Raw genomic sequence first — 15,566 nt, 5'->3', positions numbered from 1 at the left:
AAATTTAAACTACCGTAAGACAATCAACGACTCAGTTTGAACATCGACCAATTGTCACCATATGAAAGACTTTATTCCCACTTCGAACATAATAGAGGAATGCATATATCGCCAGAGACCATACTTACACATATTGAAATGTCAACTTTGAGACCGACCTACTAATTATGACACAAGTCCCATACATTTTCAATTTCGTGGTAGTTGAAAAACTAATAAGGACGATTACCAGTGTTGCCATTTAGCTTTTTTCACGAAACAAAGAAACGCTACCATAAATATTGCAATGTATACTAAGCATTTTCAGCAATTGGCCTATGTCCCAAGTCCACATACAATGAATGAGTTTCATGCGAGCATATTAACACCACAAGCAATGATACACATCATGATTCATGATTAACCAACAACATCAAGAATGCACTATTCTGTAGGTTCTGTAAAACTGAAATAATTGCTTTGTCCAGCTTTTTCACTCTTAACAATTGATATTTCAGTTTCATGTTTACTTGTTCACAATGTGCATCACAAACAAGGTCCTAGAAGATTAGCTTGGAGGAAACATAGGGGAAAAAACAACAACAACAACAACAGCAGCAGCAACAATAAGCAATGAAAAGCCTTTATTCCGGCAATATAGCAATACAACAGCTCAGAAAACTCAAATTTACCTTGGGACGATTATCGACGGAAAACTTTATGAGCGTCTCGATCCCTAATTTCACCGAATTCCAATCCTCCAAATCGCAGAACCCAACCAAAACCCCCAAGCACTTGACCCCGGCCCTGACGGTCGTCACGGCGAGCCCTTCCTTCTTCCTCTCCCACCAGGACCTTCACGGCCTCACTCGCCTTCGCGGCGTTGATCCCCCAGGGCGGCGCCAGAGGGAGGACGATCGCGAAGAAGGAGAGGAGTACGGCGACGGCGGAGAGGTCCAGGGGTTGTGGAGAGGACGCGGCCTCATCGACGGCGGAAATGACGGCAACAAAGTAGGCCGGATACGAAGAATGAGAAGAATAGGGACCGAATCTGTTCCCCAAGCAAAGAAGCTGTTCCACAAGGCCGGATTTGACGAAGAATGAGAAGAATAGGAACCGAATCTGTTGATCTGTTCCCCTGCCTCCCCACGGTCGAATCTGACGGAGAGAGTGGAGAATCCAGACTCCAGAGAGAATAGAAGAAGAAGAAGAAGAAGCGGTGGTGCCTACGGTGCCTGTAGGTGAGGGTGAGGATAAGTGGGCTGGGTCTGGACTGAGAGTCTGAGAGAAGCGGCGCAGTGGAGAAAGGAGAGTGAGAGAGTCTGGGCGGAGGAGTGAAAAAAATGAGAGAATCTGAGGCCATTCACTTCATCAATTCGAGTTTAGAATTCGAGTTTTGCTACAGTAAAAAGTTCTCATATAAAATCACATCTCAACTCAAATTACAAACTCAAATCAACAAAGTAAACGGACCTATATACTCGGATGATTTTAGGAATTTGGGTGGAAACCATTTTCAAAAGATTTCATGAAATTCTAATATATATATATATCAATAATTATATAAAACATTACATATTGAAAAGTTTATCAAAATTTTTTTGAGTTTTTTTGGTAATTAAATTATCAAATACTTGTATACAAAATATACTCGAATGATTATTAAATTTAATTTAAGATATATATATAGAAAATTAAAATAACAAAAATAAAAGTACAAAATATAAGATTTGTTACTAAACATATCTTTTGGTAGCAATAAACGCATTTTCGCCATCAAAATATGAATGTAGCAGCAGAATCATGTTTTCTGCTATCAAAATTTAGTAGCAGAAAATTATGTTTTTTATTATCAAACATTATTTTGGTAACTGAAAGTATATTTTTTGCTAACAAATTTTAATTTGGTACCAGAAAGACACATATTAAAAATTAAAAAAAAAACATTTTGACGAAAAATTATTTTAGCTTCATTGTTCTAGTAACATTATAACAAAAAAAGAATATAGTTTTGAAGTTGAAATAGATTATTCTATGTTAAAAAGTAATCAAATAGCTAGATTATATACTACTTTATGTGGAACATATACTTAATTAACAAGATCACATATATATAGACATGAACATGTCTCTTGTTACACCTACACAAAAGAACTAAATTATCAAATAGTTTTTATACAAAATATACTAGGATGATTGTTAAAAGTTAATATAGGACATATTCATGGAAAACTAAAAAAAAATACAAGCACTAAATATAAGTTTTAAAGTTTTTATATGATTTTCTACCAAACTAAACTTTTGGTAGTAAAAAACGCCTTTTTGACACCACAATATGAATTTGGTAGTATAATCATGTTTTCTGCTACCAAAATTTAGTAGTAGAAAATTATGTTTTTCATTACCAAACATTATTTTGGTAACTGAAGTATATTTTTTGCTACCAAATTTTAATTTGGTACCAGAAAGACACATATTAAAAATAAAAAAAAACATTTTGATGACAAATTATTATAACAAAAAAATATAGTTTTGAAGTTGAAATAGATTATTCTATGTTAAAAAGTAATCAAATAGCAAGATTATATACTACTCTATGTGAAACATATACTTAATTAACAAGATCACATATGTATACACATGAATATGTCTCTTGTTATACCTACACAAAATAACTAAATTATCAAATTATTATTATACTAAATATACTAGGATCATTGTTGAAACTTAATAGATGACATATTAATGGAAAACTAAAAAAAAAAACAATACAAGCACAAAAAATATAAATTTTAAAGTTTTTATATGATTTGCTACCAAACACAACTTTTGGTAGCAAAAAACATCTTTTTGCAACCAAAAGATGAATTTGATAGCAAAATCTTGTTTTCTGCTACCAAAATTTGGTAGCAAAAAATTATGTTTTTTAGTAGCAAAAACTTAATTTTTCGTTACCAAATTTTGGTAGCAAATAGTTATATTTTGCTTCCAATACTTGGTAGCAAATTTTATATGTTTTGCTATCAAAAATAATTCGGTAGCAAATACCTTGGGCGGGAAAAAATTTTGCTTCCCGCCAACATTTTGTTATCAAAATATGTTTGGTAGCAAAAAAGTAATATTTTGCTACCAAATTTGGGTGGCAGAATCTTATGTTTTTGTTTCCAAATATTATTTTGATAGTAAAAAATTATTGGCGGGAATCAAATTTTATTTTTCGCTATGTTATTTGTTATGAAATTATATTTGGTAGCGGATTGTGTTGTTTTTGCTATTAAGGGCCCGTTTAGTTCACTGATTTAAGTTTTTAATTCGAGTTGAGATGTGACTTTATGTGAGAGCTTTTTACTGTAGTAAAAAAGTTAAATGTGATTATTTCTTAGAGCTTTTTACTATAGTAAAACTCGAATTCTAAACGCAAATTGAAAAAATAAATAGGGCCTAAATTTAAAACTTTGTTAATTTTAGCTACTAAAGTTTGATAGTAAAAAGTGTATTTTTTGCTACTAAAATTTTGATTTTTTAAAGTGATTATTCTTGTAATGTATTGGGAAAAATAGTTTATCTTGAACATCAACCGAGTTCGTGACCATAGACTACGAACTCGTGACGGAGTTCTTGTTTTATGAGGGAGCTCGGACAGATGGCGGAGTTTCGCTAGAAATGATGGTCTTCGACAGCGACAAGAGGGTAGTCTTTGATCTTCAACAACGGCGATGATGACGACCTCAATGGAACGCGACAACAGGCAAGTTTGGGGAGGGTAGGAGTAAGGCTATTTCAAGAATTTTTTTTTTTTTTTTTTTTTTTTTTTTTTTTTTTTTTTTTTTGGGGTAGAGTGTGCTATTATATCCCGTCTCCCTTATTCCCTGCCATTATTTTTTAAGGGTCAATATTCTACATAGATTTCCTTTCAAATTCGCCATTTTCATCCCCCAATTCCAGATGGCATTCCCAATACAAGAGTCATGGGCCTTATTCGAGAAGGCCCTGGAGAAACAGCCCAACGAATCATCGGGTGGCTGGCGAAGAACTTTACAAGACATAGACTTTTCCCATCTCTCTGTGGCTTTAATTAAAGTCATGGTGTAATATAAACAAGAAAATTCAACTCTCTCAGGCGCACCGCGTCCTTAGGACTTGAACCCTTCAAACTTCTCTTTACATTACCTTACGATTCTCCTCTTTCTTTTTCCTACCAAAAGAACCCACCAAGAACTTTCCTCTGCATCTGATTCCATTATTTCAAATCCTTTCACCTCCTTTTCTTCATCTTTTTTCAATTCGGAATACATTCTCTTCCTCTCAAAACCGAATATTTTCAACCGATCATTGTCTATAAGAAGTTTGCAGAGAGTTTATTTGATATTCGTCAACAAAATTTCATTCATTCAATGATTCTAAGCGGCAGAAACAGCAAATCAGCCATGGAAGGTTGTGTGGCCGAGAAGAGGTTCAATTTCAATGACGCCACAGCCTCCACTCCTTTGTCCGCCATAGCCGAGGCCTTTGAGGAAGTGGAAAAGCTAATAAACTTGCAGAAAATTAACGGAGCACAACAGTTTCAGCTCCGATTGGACACGCTCTGCGAGGCTTGCTCTCCGATTTCCATTCTCTTTCGTTGCCTCGGCCTCGCTTTCAAGTTCGCCGAGTTGGAGTACGTCTCCAAGGTCCTTTTCGCTTTACTCAATCTTTAACATATATGATGGTTTAAAGCATTTCATTCGAGTCTTTTCTACGGATACTTTGTGTTTGTTAATATGCTTTCAATTGTTTGAGATTAAAGAATCTGTTAATGGTGGTAAGGAGATTGACGCACATGATGAAGAATATGATACATATAAAATGTCTTCGGTCTGGTAGCCTCAATATTTTTTATTTATCATCATAGCATCCTTTATACATTCGTGTAATTCATTCATTTTACTAAAGTGAAATTCTAAAAAAAAAGTACAATGCAACTTATCAATGCGAAAAATGTTTTACTTACCTTACCGTACACTCATAGGACTTAAAACCTTTTAATTTTTATATATAATATATATAAGAAAGTCTCCAATTAGAACTATGCGTGACGGGTAAATCTCGTTAAATGTTACCACTAGATTTGATATTGACGGCTCTCATTTAAAGTCAATGTACTCAATTGTTATAGGAGAAGGACAGGGGTAAGCCAACTCAGTAGGTACGATGAAAGTAATATTAAAAAATTATGAGAAAAGACTAAAATAATGTGGAGTAGTAAATAAAAAACAAAATAACAAATGAACGACAGCTCGTCCGACATTTTCAGAAAAGAAAAAAAAAAAAACCTTCAACTCAGACATCGTTCCCTCTCCTCCCACAATGCCGGCACGAAGACGGTGCATCTCGCCCCTCCCCCCGCGAAAGTCCTCCCTCGAAGGGGCACCGACCAAATCAGATGAAGTCTTCTCTCTCCTCCGACATCAATCCCTTTTCCCGTCAGTTCTCCATTGCTAGTCGCCTGTGAGATTTGTCAATGAGGCTGGAGTAGCTTGCGCTGCCATGGGGAAGCGAGGTTGCATTATGAAGCATCCATTATTAATTAAATGTAAGTTAAAATTTTATGAATCTATTTTCACATAATAAAAAAAATTTTGAAGTTTTTTTTCTTTTTTTTTTTACATCAAAAATATGCAAATGAAAAATCAGAAACTTTTTTAAGAACTATCACTGTGAGGCGAGGAATTTACTGTGTCATTAGGGAGCAGAGAAGATTTATCTTGTTCAGTTTTTATTATTTTACTGTATTACATATAAATTAAAATATAAAAATTAGGATGTGTAGGTAAAATAGTAATTGTGCTTAAGATTGTTTAACAAATGCTATTATTAAAGTGATATGTGTATAAAATATTAGATTTCTTAACGGAGCGATAATTTGTTAACGTTTCATTATTAAGAAGATTGTTACTATTTAAAAAAAAAAAGTTCTCTACCTTCAAACAATGATGCTCAGGTTAATTACATGGTTCTTTTACAACACAACTACTCACTCCTGCTAAATAAATCATATGCATCGGAAAAAATAAGACTTTTTATGGTGTTTTTTTTATTGAGAATACTTATCAGATCTATATTAAATTTAGTTAATAATTAAATTAAATTAAAAAAAATAATATAAATTTAACGACTGATAAATGAAGAATATTGATATTTTTAAAAAGAGAAACCATTAGATAAATTCTCTTTAAAAAAAATTATAAACACAATTATAATGACTGACATCATATCATATGGCATTGCAATTCTGGTGGTCGACATACTAGTAAGCCAATTATACAATTCTTTCAAAACAAAGCTACAATGTGAATCACATATGGATACATTGTCGTTTTTGTGCAAACTTTTTCTTTCCTCGAGGAGGTTTCTGCGTTATTTTGTACTTGTTACATTACCATTTCACCCTTAATCCACTTAAAATATTTGCTTGACATCTGACACCATCAGAAAATCATCTCCACTTGTCGTTAGATGGAAAACAGTAACTTGACCCGTTAACAAGTGTGAACACGTGGCATGCTTGTGCTGAATAAACAATTACACATAGGGTGACGTTTCAGTCCGGCTGCCGGACCGGAGACACTACCTATATTTATATATAGTTGTTAAGAATTTTAATGTTATGTTAATTTTTATTATATTCATTTGCAGGCTAATAATTATGTTTATTTTGTGTGTAATGCGTCAGTGGCTAGTTTTATAGTTTGTTAGGTCTAATTTAGAGATGACGTTGCATGTACGGGTAATATGGAGGGTATGAGGATGTTATTTAGGAGCAGTAGTGGGAAGGGGAGCTAAAGTTAGCTCCTGATTTAGAGTGAGATTAATATATATTATATCATACAACATTGAAATAAAAACATAGAGTGCAATGTATAATATTGATTAGTATATTTAATTTAGTGAAATTTGCCTTTAGTTTTGACAATGTTGATTTGAAAATAAGATGAAAAGATCAATCATGCAATTTATTTTCTTTAGTACCAAGATTTTAAATTCCTCTTTACAGAGAATCTCCCAGTATGCTAAACAGTGAAATCTCTCGTTACATCGAGAATGTGCATCCCGTTATGGATGATGCAGCTTCTCGATTTGGCGAAGTGTTCTGTAGCAGAGTCGCCGCCACACCTGCCGGGCCTCGGAGAAAAGTTCATTTTGCAAAAAGAAGAAAAGCTATTCTTTAACTGACAACACAAACTATCAAAAAAATAATTTGTAGCAAAATTTATTAGTGTAACATTGACAGATTTTCATTTTCTTTGGAAAGTAGTCATATATTTTTTTCACTCTCTTTTCATGCTGACGAAATATAATGTATTAAGACTATTTATTGTAGTAGTAAACGTAATTTTCTTTTTCGGTGACCTATGTGGGATTTTTGTGTCTCTTTGGATAACGATTCAGCTATGAAATTTTTGCCATTTTTTGACATCTAAACTGTTCGTCTCTCCGACATATATATGCATGTATTAATGAACTCTAATGACGAAGTTTTCTTAACTGCTTGACGTGCAATTACTCTTCTTGCATCTAATAATACAACTAATTCATTCAGGTACATAACCTTGTTGAAGCATCCAAGACATATGGTACTTTACAAATCATATTGGATTCTGATGTAGCAAACCAGACAGTAAAAATACAAGGAAGCAATTCGCGTAATTTGCGACGTGTTAAGCAGGGTCTTGACCTCATCAGAGTTTTGTTTGACCAATTCTTATCAAATGAGTATGTTCTACCTCTCCCTAATTGCATTTTGTCCCTTAAAAAAAAACAAATAATATTTGCAATCATGAGAAGATACAACCAAAATTATGTAAACCAAGTAACATCAATGCATCAGTTATAATTTATTTAAAGTGACTATTCACCCACACTCATCTTTGTGGCAAGTTTGAACAAAAAGATTCTGTCAAGCTAGTTTCTAGTGGATTAAATATTAAACAAGATATAGTTTTCTGAACTTTTTTTTTCTTTGTTCTTTGATAATGACATCTAATTTTTGCAATTATTTCTCTCAAATGTAGTGATTACTCTTTAAAGGATGCTGCTTCAACGGCTTATGCTCAGGTTTGTGCACCATACCACTCATGGACTGTAAGGACAGCAGTTGCTGCTGGAATGTATACTCTCCCTACAAGACAACAACTTCTGCTTAAGCTTAACGAGACCAGTGAGTTTACCATCAATCTATAACAAGAATTATTGTATTTTAATCTTTTATTGAAGTCTTGGTCCCAGTATTTTAACTTGAGCTCTCTAAGCTAGCCTTTAAAAACAGGGTTCACTAACACATTTAGTTCCGTTTACAGAAATGTTTTTTTTTGCGTTTTCATGAGGTAACTGATTAGAAAACGGTTCTTAAATAACAGTTTGGTTGATTTGTATTTTCAAAAACTTAAATGGTTTGGAACCGATTTTATTTTTTTGTAAAGAAAGAAGAAAACGTTATGCTCAGATTTTGAGAAGCATATCGAAACACAGTTTCTCTTTTTTTTTTTTTTTTTTTTTTTTTTTTTTTTTTTATTTTACACAAAACAATCACTCTAAAAAAAAAAGGCAAATGCATTTTCTCACACGATTTTCAAAAAATTCTTATTTCCATTTTCATGCAGTAAGCAAAACATTTCGAAAACTTTTGAATCACTTTGACAGTGCCAGCAAAACATGTATATGCAAGTATATATAAACCTTTAGAACTAGTAAGGTCATGAGAGGAAAAAGAAATTCGTTACATCTTGTCCATTTGGGAAAATAGTAGAAGGTGGTTAGATTTAGTTGAGATTCTTCACATCAAAATGATATTTGTGGGATGGAAGATGGGAAGCTCTCTTTACAAAAGGCGTTATCTGTTCTTTGTTTATACGGAATTAGTTTAGCTGATTCGCCTTTTAAGCTAATCTCTATGTGGGAAACTTCATTCTCAGGAATTTTTAGCCAAATCTAGACCTGCATAAGACCATCTTTAATACAAATGTTAATACTAATTATATATTTAGCATTAAAAAGTATGATATAGTATATTATTTTTATTTTTCTTCAATGCATAATATTATTTGAAATGCTGAATCTATTTTTTCCCATAATTATTAAGCTCTAAAAGTTGTAAAAGTAAACTTTTATTTTTAAAATAATTAAAAAATATAAAAGTTGCAATGATTACGTGAAAAAAGTAATTATTTCAACTAATAGCAATCAAATATCAAATCTCTCATATGCTATACTGGGTGAGAAATTTGTCACAAAATATAATATATGAAAAATTTAACACAACAAATAACATTACATTTGAGAGTGTTTTTGCACTCAAATGCTATATTTACAATTGACACATCAATTATCAATTATAATATTGTATTAGATGTGCTCTAAGCTGCTGATAGACATTGCTATTACGGACCTGAAATCTTGTTGTTTTCTTGCTTGTTGTTTTGCAGATCACTCGGCCGAGAAGAAAATGAAAAGATACATTAGAGCGTCGCTTCCGGTTATTGAATACATTGATAAGCTGTACCTTTCTAGAAATATCAAGTTGGACTGGTGACTTCACCAATTAAGGAGATACCAAAAAGCAATTTTTTTTTCCGCTGCATAATTTACTTCGGCTAAAGGAATAGATTTGTACATAATTAAAAACTGTCTCCAAACATTGAGGAATTTCTCACGGCAGTGTCCTTCGCAACATAAATGTTAAGATCGTATTTTGGGATGTAGAATTTAATTATCGAGATTATGTTATTTGTAAATTTAGTTATTTTCTAGTTATGTTAGTCAATAAAAAGAGAGGGAGAAAAAGGAAAAAAAAAAAAAAAAAAAAAAAAGCAGCCAGGTAACAAAGTGATTCAATGTAGATAATTGTTTTTGCAGTGTCCTTCGCAACATAAATTTTTTTTATCCCCGTTGCTTGGAAAAACTAAAAAGAAAAATATGCAGTAGCTGAGCGTCTACTGTATTGGTTAGTGGCTTTGTGGCAGTGATTCAATGTAGATAATTGTTTTTGCATTGTGGTCTGACCTACTGGAGCTTTACGTAATAAAGTGGTTTGGGCCCGAGCCATGTTACCAGACTAATACAACCATTTCTTTTTTTTTGAAAGAAAAAGAAAAATAAGTCAAGACTTTGAATTAAAATTAATAAGTTAATAGTTTATATAAGTTAATAAATAGGTTAAATTACTATTTTTATTCATAATTTATCTGGTTATGAACCATAGCTTGACAAGTTATTTACGGTTTTTATCCATAACTTATCTAACTATGAACCATAACTTGACAAATTTATTTATAATTTATCTAGTTATGAACTATAACTTGATAAATTATGATCTATTAATTTCTATAACTAAAAATTAACCTATATACTTTCTTAAACTTTTTATATTGGTCTATTTTCTACTATTTTCCTTCTTTTTTCCTCGTTTTTTTTTTTGTCGCTATTTCCCATGGAAATTCCATATGGATAAGTGGATGAAACTTTAGCTTTCTTCATTAAAAGGAAACAGTTAAGAATGTTTCACAACAATAATTGGCAGGGTGACCATTTTGCGCACCACTACATAGTACATTCTACTTTACATTGTGGAAATCAAGAGTGGGCTGAAAAATATGCCAGCAGGCCCACCAACGGCGCATTAATGTAGGTTGTGGGTTCCGACTCTTGAAAGTATGGCCTCGAGTCTGGAAAAGCATCCGAGCTATTGGGCCCACCCACGACCGCTCCAACAAGCAGATTGGGATTGGGATTTGGACTCAGGAAGTAGCGAGACCCCGCTTTACAACCGATACGGGCCGGATGGGTCTGTACGGACGGTAACGAGCTGGCCCTATGGTGTATCCTCTGTGGGTAACGTGCACCATATCCAACCATGTACGACATTCCCAACGGATTATCACCAAGGATATAGTCCACCTGTGGAAAAAAAAAAAAAAACCAATTATTCCACCGTTTATCCCTTGTGTTTTTATAATTCCAAATATAACCCTATTCACATGTGATGCCCTAGGATCAAAGCCGTTAATCCGTGGGCCATCTATGGCAGTGTAGGTAAAGAAAATTGGCCAGTGAAATGACAAATCCTAGCCGTTGATTTGTCTTAATCTAGACATGGTCCCCACTGATTAAATGGGGATGCCGACCTCGTGATAGTAGGGCCACTTCTTCTTCCTTTTTTTCCCCTATTTTTTCAGTAAAAAAGAAAAAAAAAAAAGAATTATTAATATCTAGTTGGAGAGTCACCTGACGTTTGGCCAATTGTCTGAGTAGAGCAGGGGAGGCTGAAGTCTCGCCGCATGGCACAATCTTATTGGCGTGGCGAAGATAGTTGGAGTAAGCCAGAAGCAAGAACGACAGCGAGGTTACATGTTGCATGTTGCTCCCTCCGGCCTTGAAGATCAAGCCACCTTGAGGAAAAGATATAATAAAAGATTAAATATGAAACTCTAAATAGCACAAATGAACCTGGATTATAGGACGTTTTATTATAGGCAACGAAAATGTATTTATATTATACCTGGCGAATATTGGACTTGGGGATGAGAAATTCCAGGCAATAAAGAACAGATAAAACCGTCAGCATTTTGCTTGAAAGATTCAAAGTAGTCTGCTCTTCCCATCAACACTTCCTGTCAAGAATTTTACAAAAACGAAAAAGAAAAAAAAAAAAAAAAGTTACTCTTTTAGTCTGACACATGGCGTCAGTTTCAAGTGTTAAACCCAATGAATCACATTATTCATGAACCAATGATAATCTTCTTTCTTTCTTTCTTTTTTTTTTTTTTTTTTTTTTTTCAATAAAAAGAATGCAGTACGTTCATGCACACAGAAGCCATGTGAGGGGGTGGATGGGGGGCGGGGGGGGGGGGGGGGGGGGTAACAATAAATACGTGATGGAAAATAATTATGTGTCTTTTTTCCAGTTTCTCGTTAAGAAAAACAAAAACAAAAACAAAAAAGAAAAAAAACCTCAACCAAGGTCGCAATCGCTCATAGAAGAAACTATGTGAAGAATAATGGCCGAGTATGGGAAGAACCAAAGTCTCAGCCTTTTTGCACATGCCATGCAGCAGGGACTTTCTGATTCCAGGGCCCACCAGGCCCAGATCTACACATACAGGAGTAGACTTTGGAGGCCCTCTTCTTTTTTTTTTTTTTTTTTTTTTTTTTTTTTTTTTTTTTTTTTTTTTTTTGCTTTTTATTTTCTGAGAAAACACATAGCCAAAAAATTTTCCAACGAAAAGTCTATACTACCCCTCAATGACCCTTCTCATGTTTCTTCCTATTTTCCAATGCCATTGCCATGCAATGGGATTTTCGACTTTTAAACTGAAAGTTTTTCAACGAATTTCCTGACTGTACTGTGTAACTATTGAATGATGCCCACATGAAAGCCTAATTCTAAGGCAAAATCATGCATCGAACTTTTTTCTTCTCATTGTCTTCTGGACTCTTTTAGCCATAATTTTTCGAACTTTTTCCTATTCCTTTTCTCTCTTTCCCTTCCTCTTTTCCTCACCAACAATTTAAAATATTCCATGCTGTATCTACAAGTTACGGTGTACGGCTTATAGATCCACAAAACACCAAATATAAATTCTAATTTATTTGGCTTTTAGACCTCAATAGAACTGTTTCACTTCTTATATGTTAATTATGTGGGGTCCCAACAAAGAGGACCCCACTCGGCACAAGCCACTAATTAGCCATCACCACGTGATTGGCAGATGGGTCACCCTCTGTTGTCAATTTAGAACAGAAACACGATAATAAAAGCTTACAAGAAAACAGTTCCCACATTCCAAACAAATAACACGAAGACATAAAGAATGGCCAAACAAAATCCAGTCAAGACAAAAGCAATACAAACAAAAATGTGGAAAATAAATACCAATATATAATAATAATTAATCATCCCCGCGGGTATTATATTTAATTCTGGAATAGGAGGAATAAAAAAGCTAGATATTATTATTGCTTAAATTAATTATTACCTTGGAAATGAGGACGTTAATCCCAGCATGCTTGTTGTCCCAACCAAACTCGTTTATTGTGTCCCCAGCCCTCAACACCACCTCGTTCCTCACTATGTATTCTCTGTACGCGCGCCTCCTCGACGCCTTGTGCAACCATGCAGCTCCCCACAGCAACTCGTCCTGCACCAATTATACACCAAATTTCACTCCCATTTGTTAACCATTCACAAACTCACGTACAAAAATTCCGTAATTGGATTAAAGAAAATTGAAATTAACTATTTTTTTTTTCGCATTTTTTCATACTATACCATAAAATTTTTTACGTAAATGAAAAAAAAAAAGTTGTAATTAGTGGTACTAAGGGGAAGATCAACGATGAAAATGAGTGGTTGGAGTGTGACAATGACAGTGATACAAGGGCTAAAAACAAGCTGAAAACTGAAAAGTAAAAGAGCAGAAAAGTAAACAGGAGAACCTGGTAACCATTCACGTCGCAATAAAAAGGGCAAACCGCAGAGTGCAGGCTATTGCTGTACGCACCCCGGTATCTGTCAGCGAACTCGAAAACCTGTTTCACACACATCACACATTCATGTAACAACGGTCAGTTTCTCGCGATACATTAAAAAACCCAAAATCTCGCGGCATTACATGTATTACACAGAATCTAAAAAAATACTGTTATACTGTACTTCACTTAATTCACAACAACCAAGATATCAAATAAAAAAAAAACAAAAAAGAAAATAAAGAGTAGGTGATAGTGATTGAGTACGACAGGACGTACCCTAACGGCCCGATTGAGGAGCAAACGCGAGTAAGCGGGATCACGTGATCTGAACACTATGGAGGCAGCGGCCAATGCAGCGGCGGTTTCGCCTGCGACGTCGGATCCAGGGTGGGCCCTATCGATCTTGTAGACCGTCCGGAGTGTGTCCATGTCCTCGGGTCTCTCCCAGCAGTTATGGTCAGAGTATGCGTCTCCAACCTGAACGTAAATCACTCCCGGCTTCGCCGTCGCCTTCAGAAGATAGTCCGTCGCCCATTTCACCGCCTTCACGGTGTTACCGAGCTCCGGTCCCATATTCCGGCCGAAATCGATAATGCTCCACGAAAGCAACGTCGTTGTGAACGCCATTGGAAATCCGAACTTAATGTTGTCGCCGGCGTCGTAGTATCCGCCCGTTAAGTCCACCTGTTTGGAGGAAAATAAACAAAAAAGAAAGAGAAAGAAACGAGGTTAGTGTTATTCTTTTTCTGTTTGGTTGGAAGGAAAGTGAGGGAAAATGAGAAGAGTGATGCGTACGCCGGCGGAGGCGCCGTCATGCAAGGCGGAGTTTCGGCGCCAGCGGAGGCGCTGGTCGGGAGGGAGGCGGCCGGAGCGCTGGCCTTCGAAGAAGAGGATGCACTTGTGGAGGGCGTCGTGGTAGTCCTGGCGGTAGCCGGAGATCGACGGTTGAGGGAGGAGGAGCAGGAGAAGGAAGAGAAAGGCGCGAAGAAGAGGAACATTCCCCTCGAGAACCAAACCGTTTCGCGCCATTTCCTTCTTCGTCCGAAAAAGTAAGGACTGAGTAGTGAGGCGCTTGCTAGCTTTGCTTACGCTGAATAAGCGAGTCGTGGTTTGGGATCTTTTTTATACAGAAAAAAGCGTCATTGGATTCCAGAGTTTAGGCCAATCGGTGGGCGACACGTGGGTCGATATTACTGGAAGAGAGTTGGGATTCCGATGCGTGGGACTCTTGACTGGGTCGTTTCGGGCTTTGACGGGGTGTTTTGGGCCGGGTTGGGCTGGACCGCACCGAATTTTACTACTATGTCATAAATAAATCTGAATGACTGATTTCTCATGATTGACGGTGGAGTATAGTACGTTGGATTTGGATAGAATAAGAGGTGGGGAATTATAAAGGAATGGATGTCTCACCGTCGGATTATGACGGACACATGGATGGCATGAGGGGAATTGGGACCCACAAAAGGAAAAAAACCAAAAAAATAAAAATAAAAATTAATAGATAAACAAACAAAATATGCTCGAGGGGTCTATTACTCTATTATAGGGAAGTGGAAGCAATGATTCTCAAAGGCGTTTTTTGAAATTTCCGAAATGGATTTTTGTGTTTGGGTTTATGGGACTGACCACCGAGACATGTGAGTTGTGTTTGGCAGTTGGAGCAAATAAAAAAAAAAAAAAATGTTGCAGATAAAGTTTTAGGGTAGTACTTAGATTCTATGGATGAGATGTGGAGGTAAGAGTTAGATTGTGTGGTCCAATGCCCGTAATTTTAAGGGAAAATAGAGCTAGAATATCCCTTTGTGGCTTGTGGTGTGCTCATGAATTGGTTTTGGTTGGATTTCATTCTGAAGGACCCTTCTACATGAAATGTGGGAGAAAAATGTGTTTGGCTTTTCCCCATTATTAAACTACAAACTTTGATGAACATTTTTAGATTGTACCCATTGAAGTTATTACAATCGCCCATTTTTCTTGGGAAAGCGGCCGTTCAAAAATGAAACTCCACAAGCGTACTAATGTTGCAACTTGGATGGTAATAATGCATCACATGACCCCCTAGTTCTCATTCAGCGTGC

General features: G+C 35.5%; 2 protein-coding genes across 2 annotated transcripts; one reads left to right on the top strand and one right to left on the bottom strand.

Annotated features, from left to right (window-relative positions):
- Nucleotides 1-4,119: 4,119 nt before the first annotated feature.
- Nucleotides 4,120-9,712, top strand: LOC21395234 (ACD11 homolog protein). The gene is made up of 4 exons (XM_024169276.1): nucleotides 4,120-4,649; nucleotides 7,559-7,731; nucleotides 8,031-8,176; nucleotides 9,441-9,712. Exons 1-4 carry the CDS (start codon nucleotides 4,374-4,376, stop codon nucleotides 9,545-9,547), a joined length of 702 nt encoding a protein of 233 aa, XP_024025044.1. The 5' UTR covers nucleotides 4,120-4,373; the 3' UTR covers nucleotides 9,548-9,712.
- A 750-nt stretch (nucleotides 9,713-10,462) lies between these two features.
- Nucleotides 10,463-14,565, bottom strand: LOC21395233 (endoglucanase 8). The gene is made up of 7 exons (XM_010103679.2): nucleotides 14,281-14,565; nucleotides 13,762-14,169; nucleotides 13,450-13,542; nucleotides 12,990-13,151; nucleotides 11,513-11,624; nucleotides 11,239-11,402; nucleotides 10,463-10,911 (listed from the first exon to the last, which is right to left on the bottom strand). Exons 1-7 carry the CDS (start codon nucleotides 14,512-14,514, stop codon nucleotides 10,588-10,590), a joined length of 1,497 nt encoding a protein of 498 aa, XP_010101981.1. The 5' UTR covers nucleotides 14,515-14,565; the 3' UTR covers nucleotides 10,463-10,587.
- Between the last annotated feature and the right edge of the window lie 1,001 nt (nucleotides 14,566-15,566).

Source organism: Morus notabilis, unplaced genomic scaffold (genome assembly GCF_000414095.1).
Source record: "Morus notabilis unplaced genomic scaffold, ASM41409v2 Scaffold677, whole genome shotgun sequence".
Classification (NCBI taxonomy): Eukaryota; Viridiplantae; Streptophyta; class Magnoliopsida; order Rosales; family Moraceae; genus Morus; species Morus notabilis.
This window is presented reverse-complemented; position numbering and strand designations above follow the sequence as displayed.

Coding starts and splice junctions, on each gene's coding strand:
- LOC21395234 (XM_024169276.1), top strand. CDS start 4,374: ATGATTCTAAGCGGCAGAAACAGCAAATCAGCCATGGAAGGTTGTGTG. Junction 4,650..7,558: donor AGTTGGAGTACGTCTCCAAG/GTCCTTTTCGCT, acceptor TAATTCATTCAG/GTACATAACCTTGTTGAAGC. Junction 8,177..9,440: donor GCTTAAGCTTAACGAGACCA/GTGAGTTTACCA, acceptor GTTGTTTTGCAG/ATCACTCGGCCGAGAAGAAA.
- LOC21395233 (XM_010103679.2), bottom strand. CDS start 14,514: ATGGCGCGAAACGGTTTGGTTCTCGAGGGGAATGTTCCTCTTCTTCGC. Junction 11,625..12,989: donor TTAACGTCCTCATTTCCAAG/GTAATAATTAAT, acceptor AATTCTTGACAG/GAAGTGTTGATGGGAAGAGC. Junction 11,403..11,512: donor CCAAGTCCAATATTCGCCAG/GTATAATATAAA, acceptor CTTTTCCTCAAG/GTGGCTTGATCTTCAAGGCC.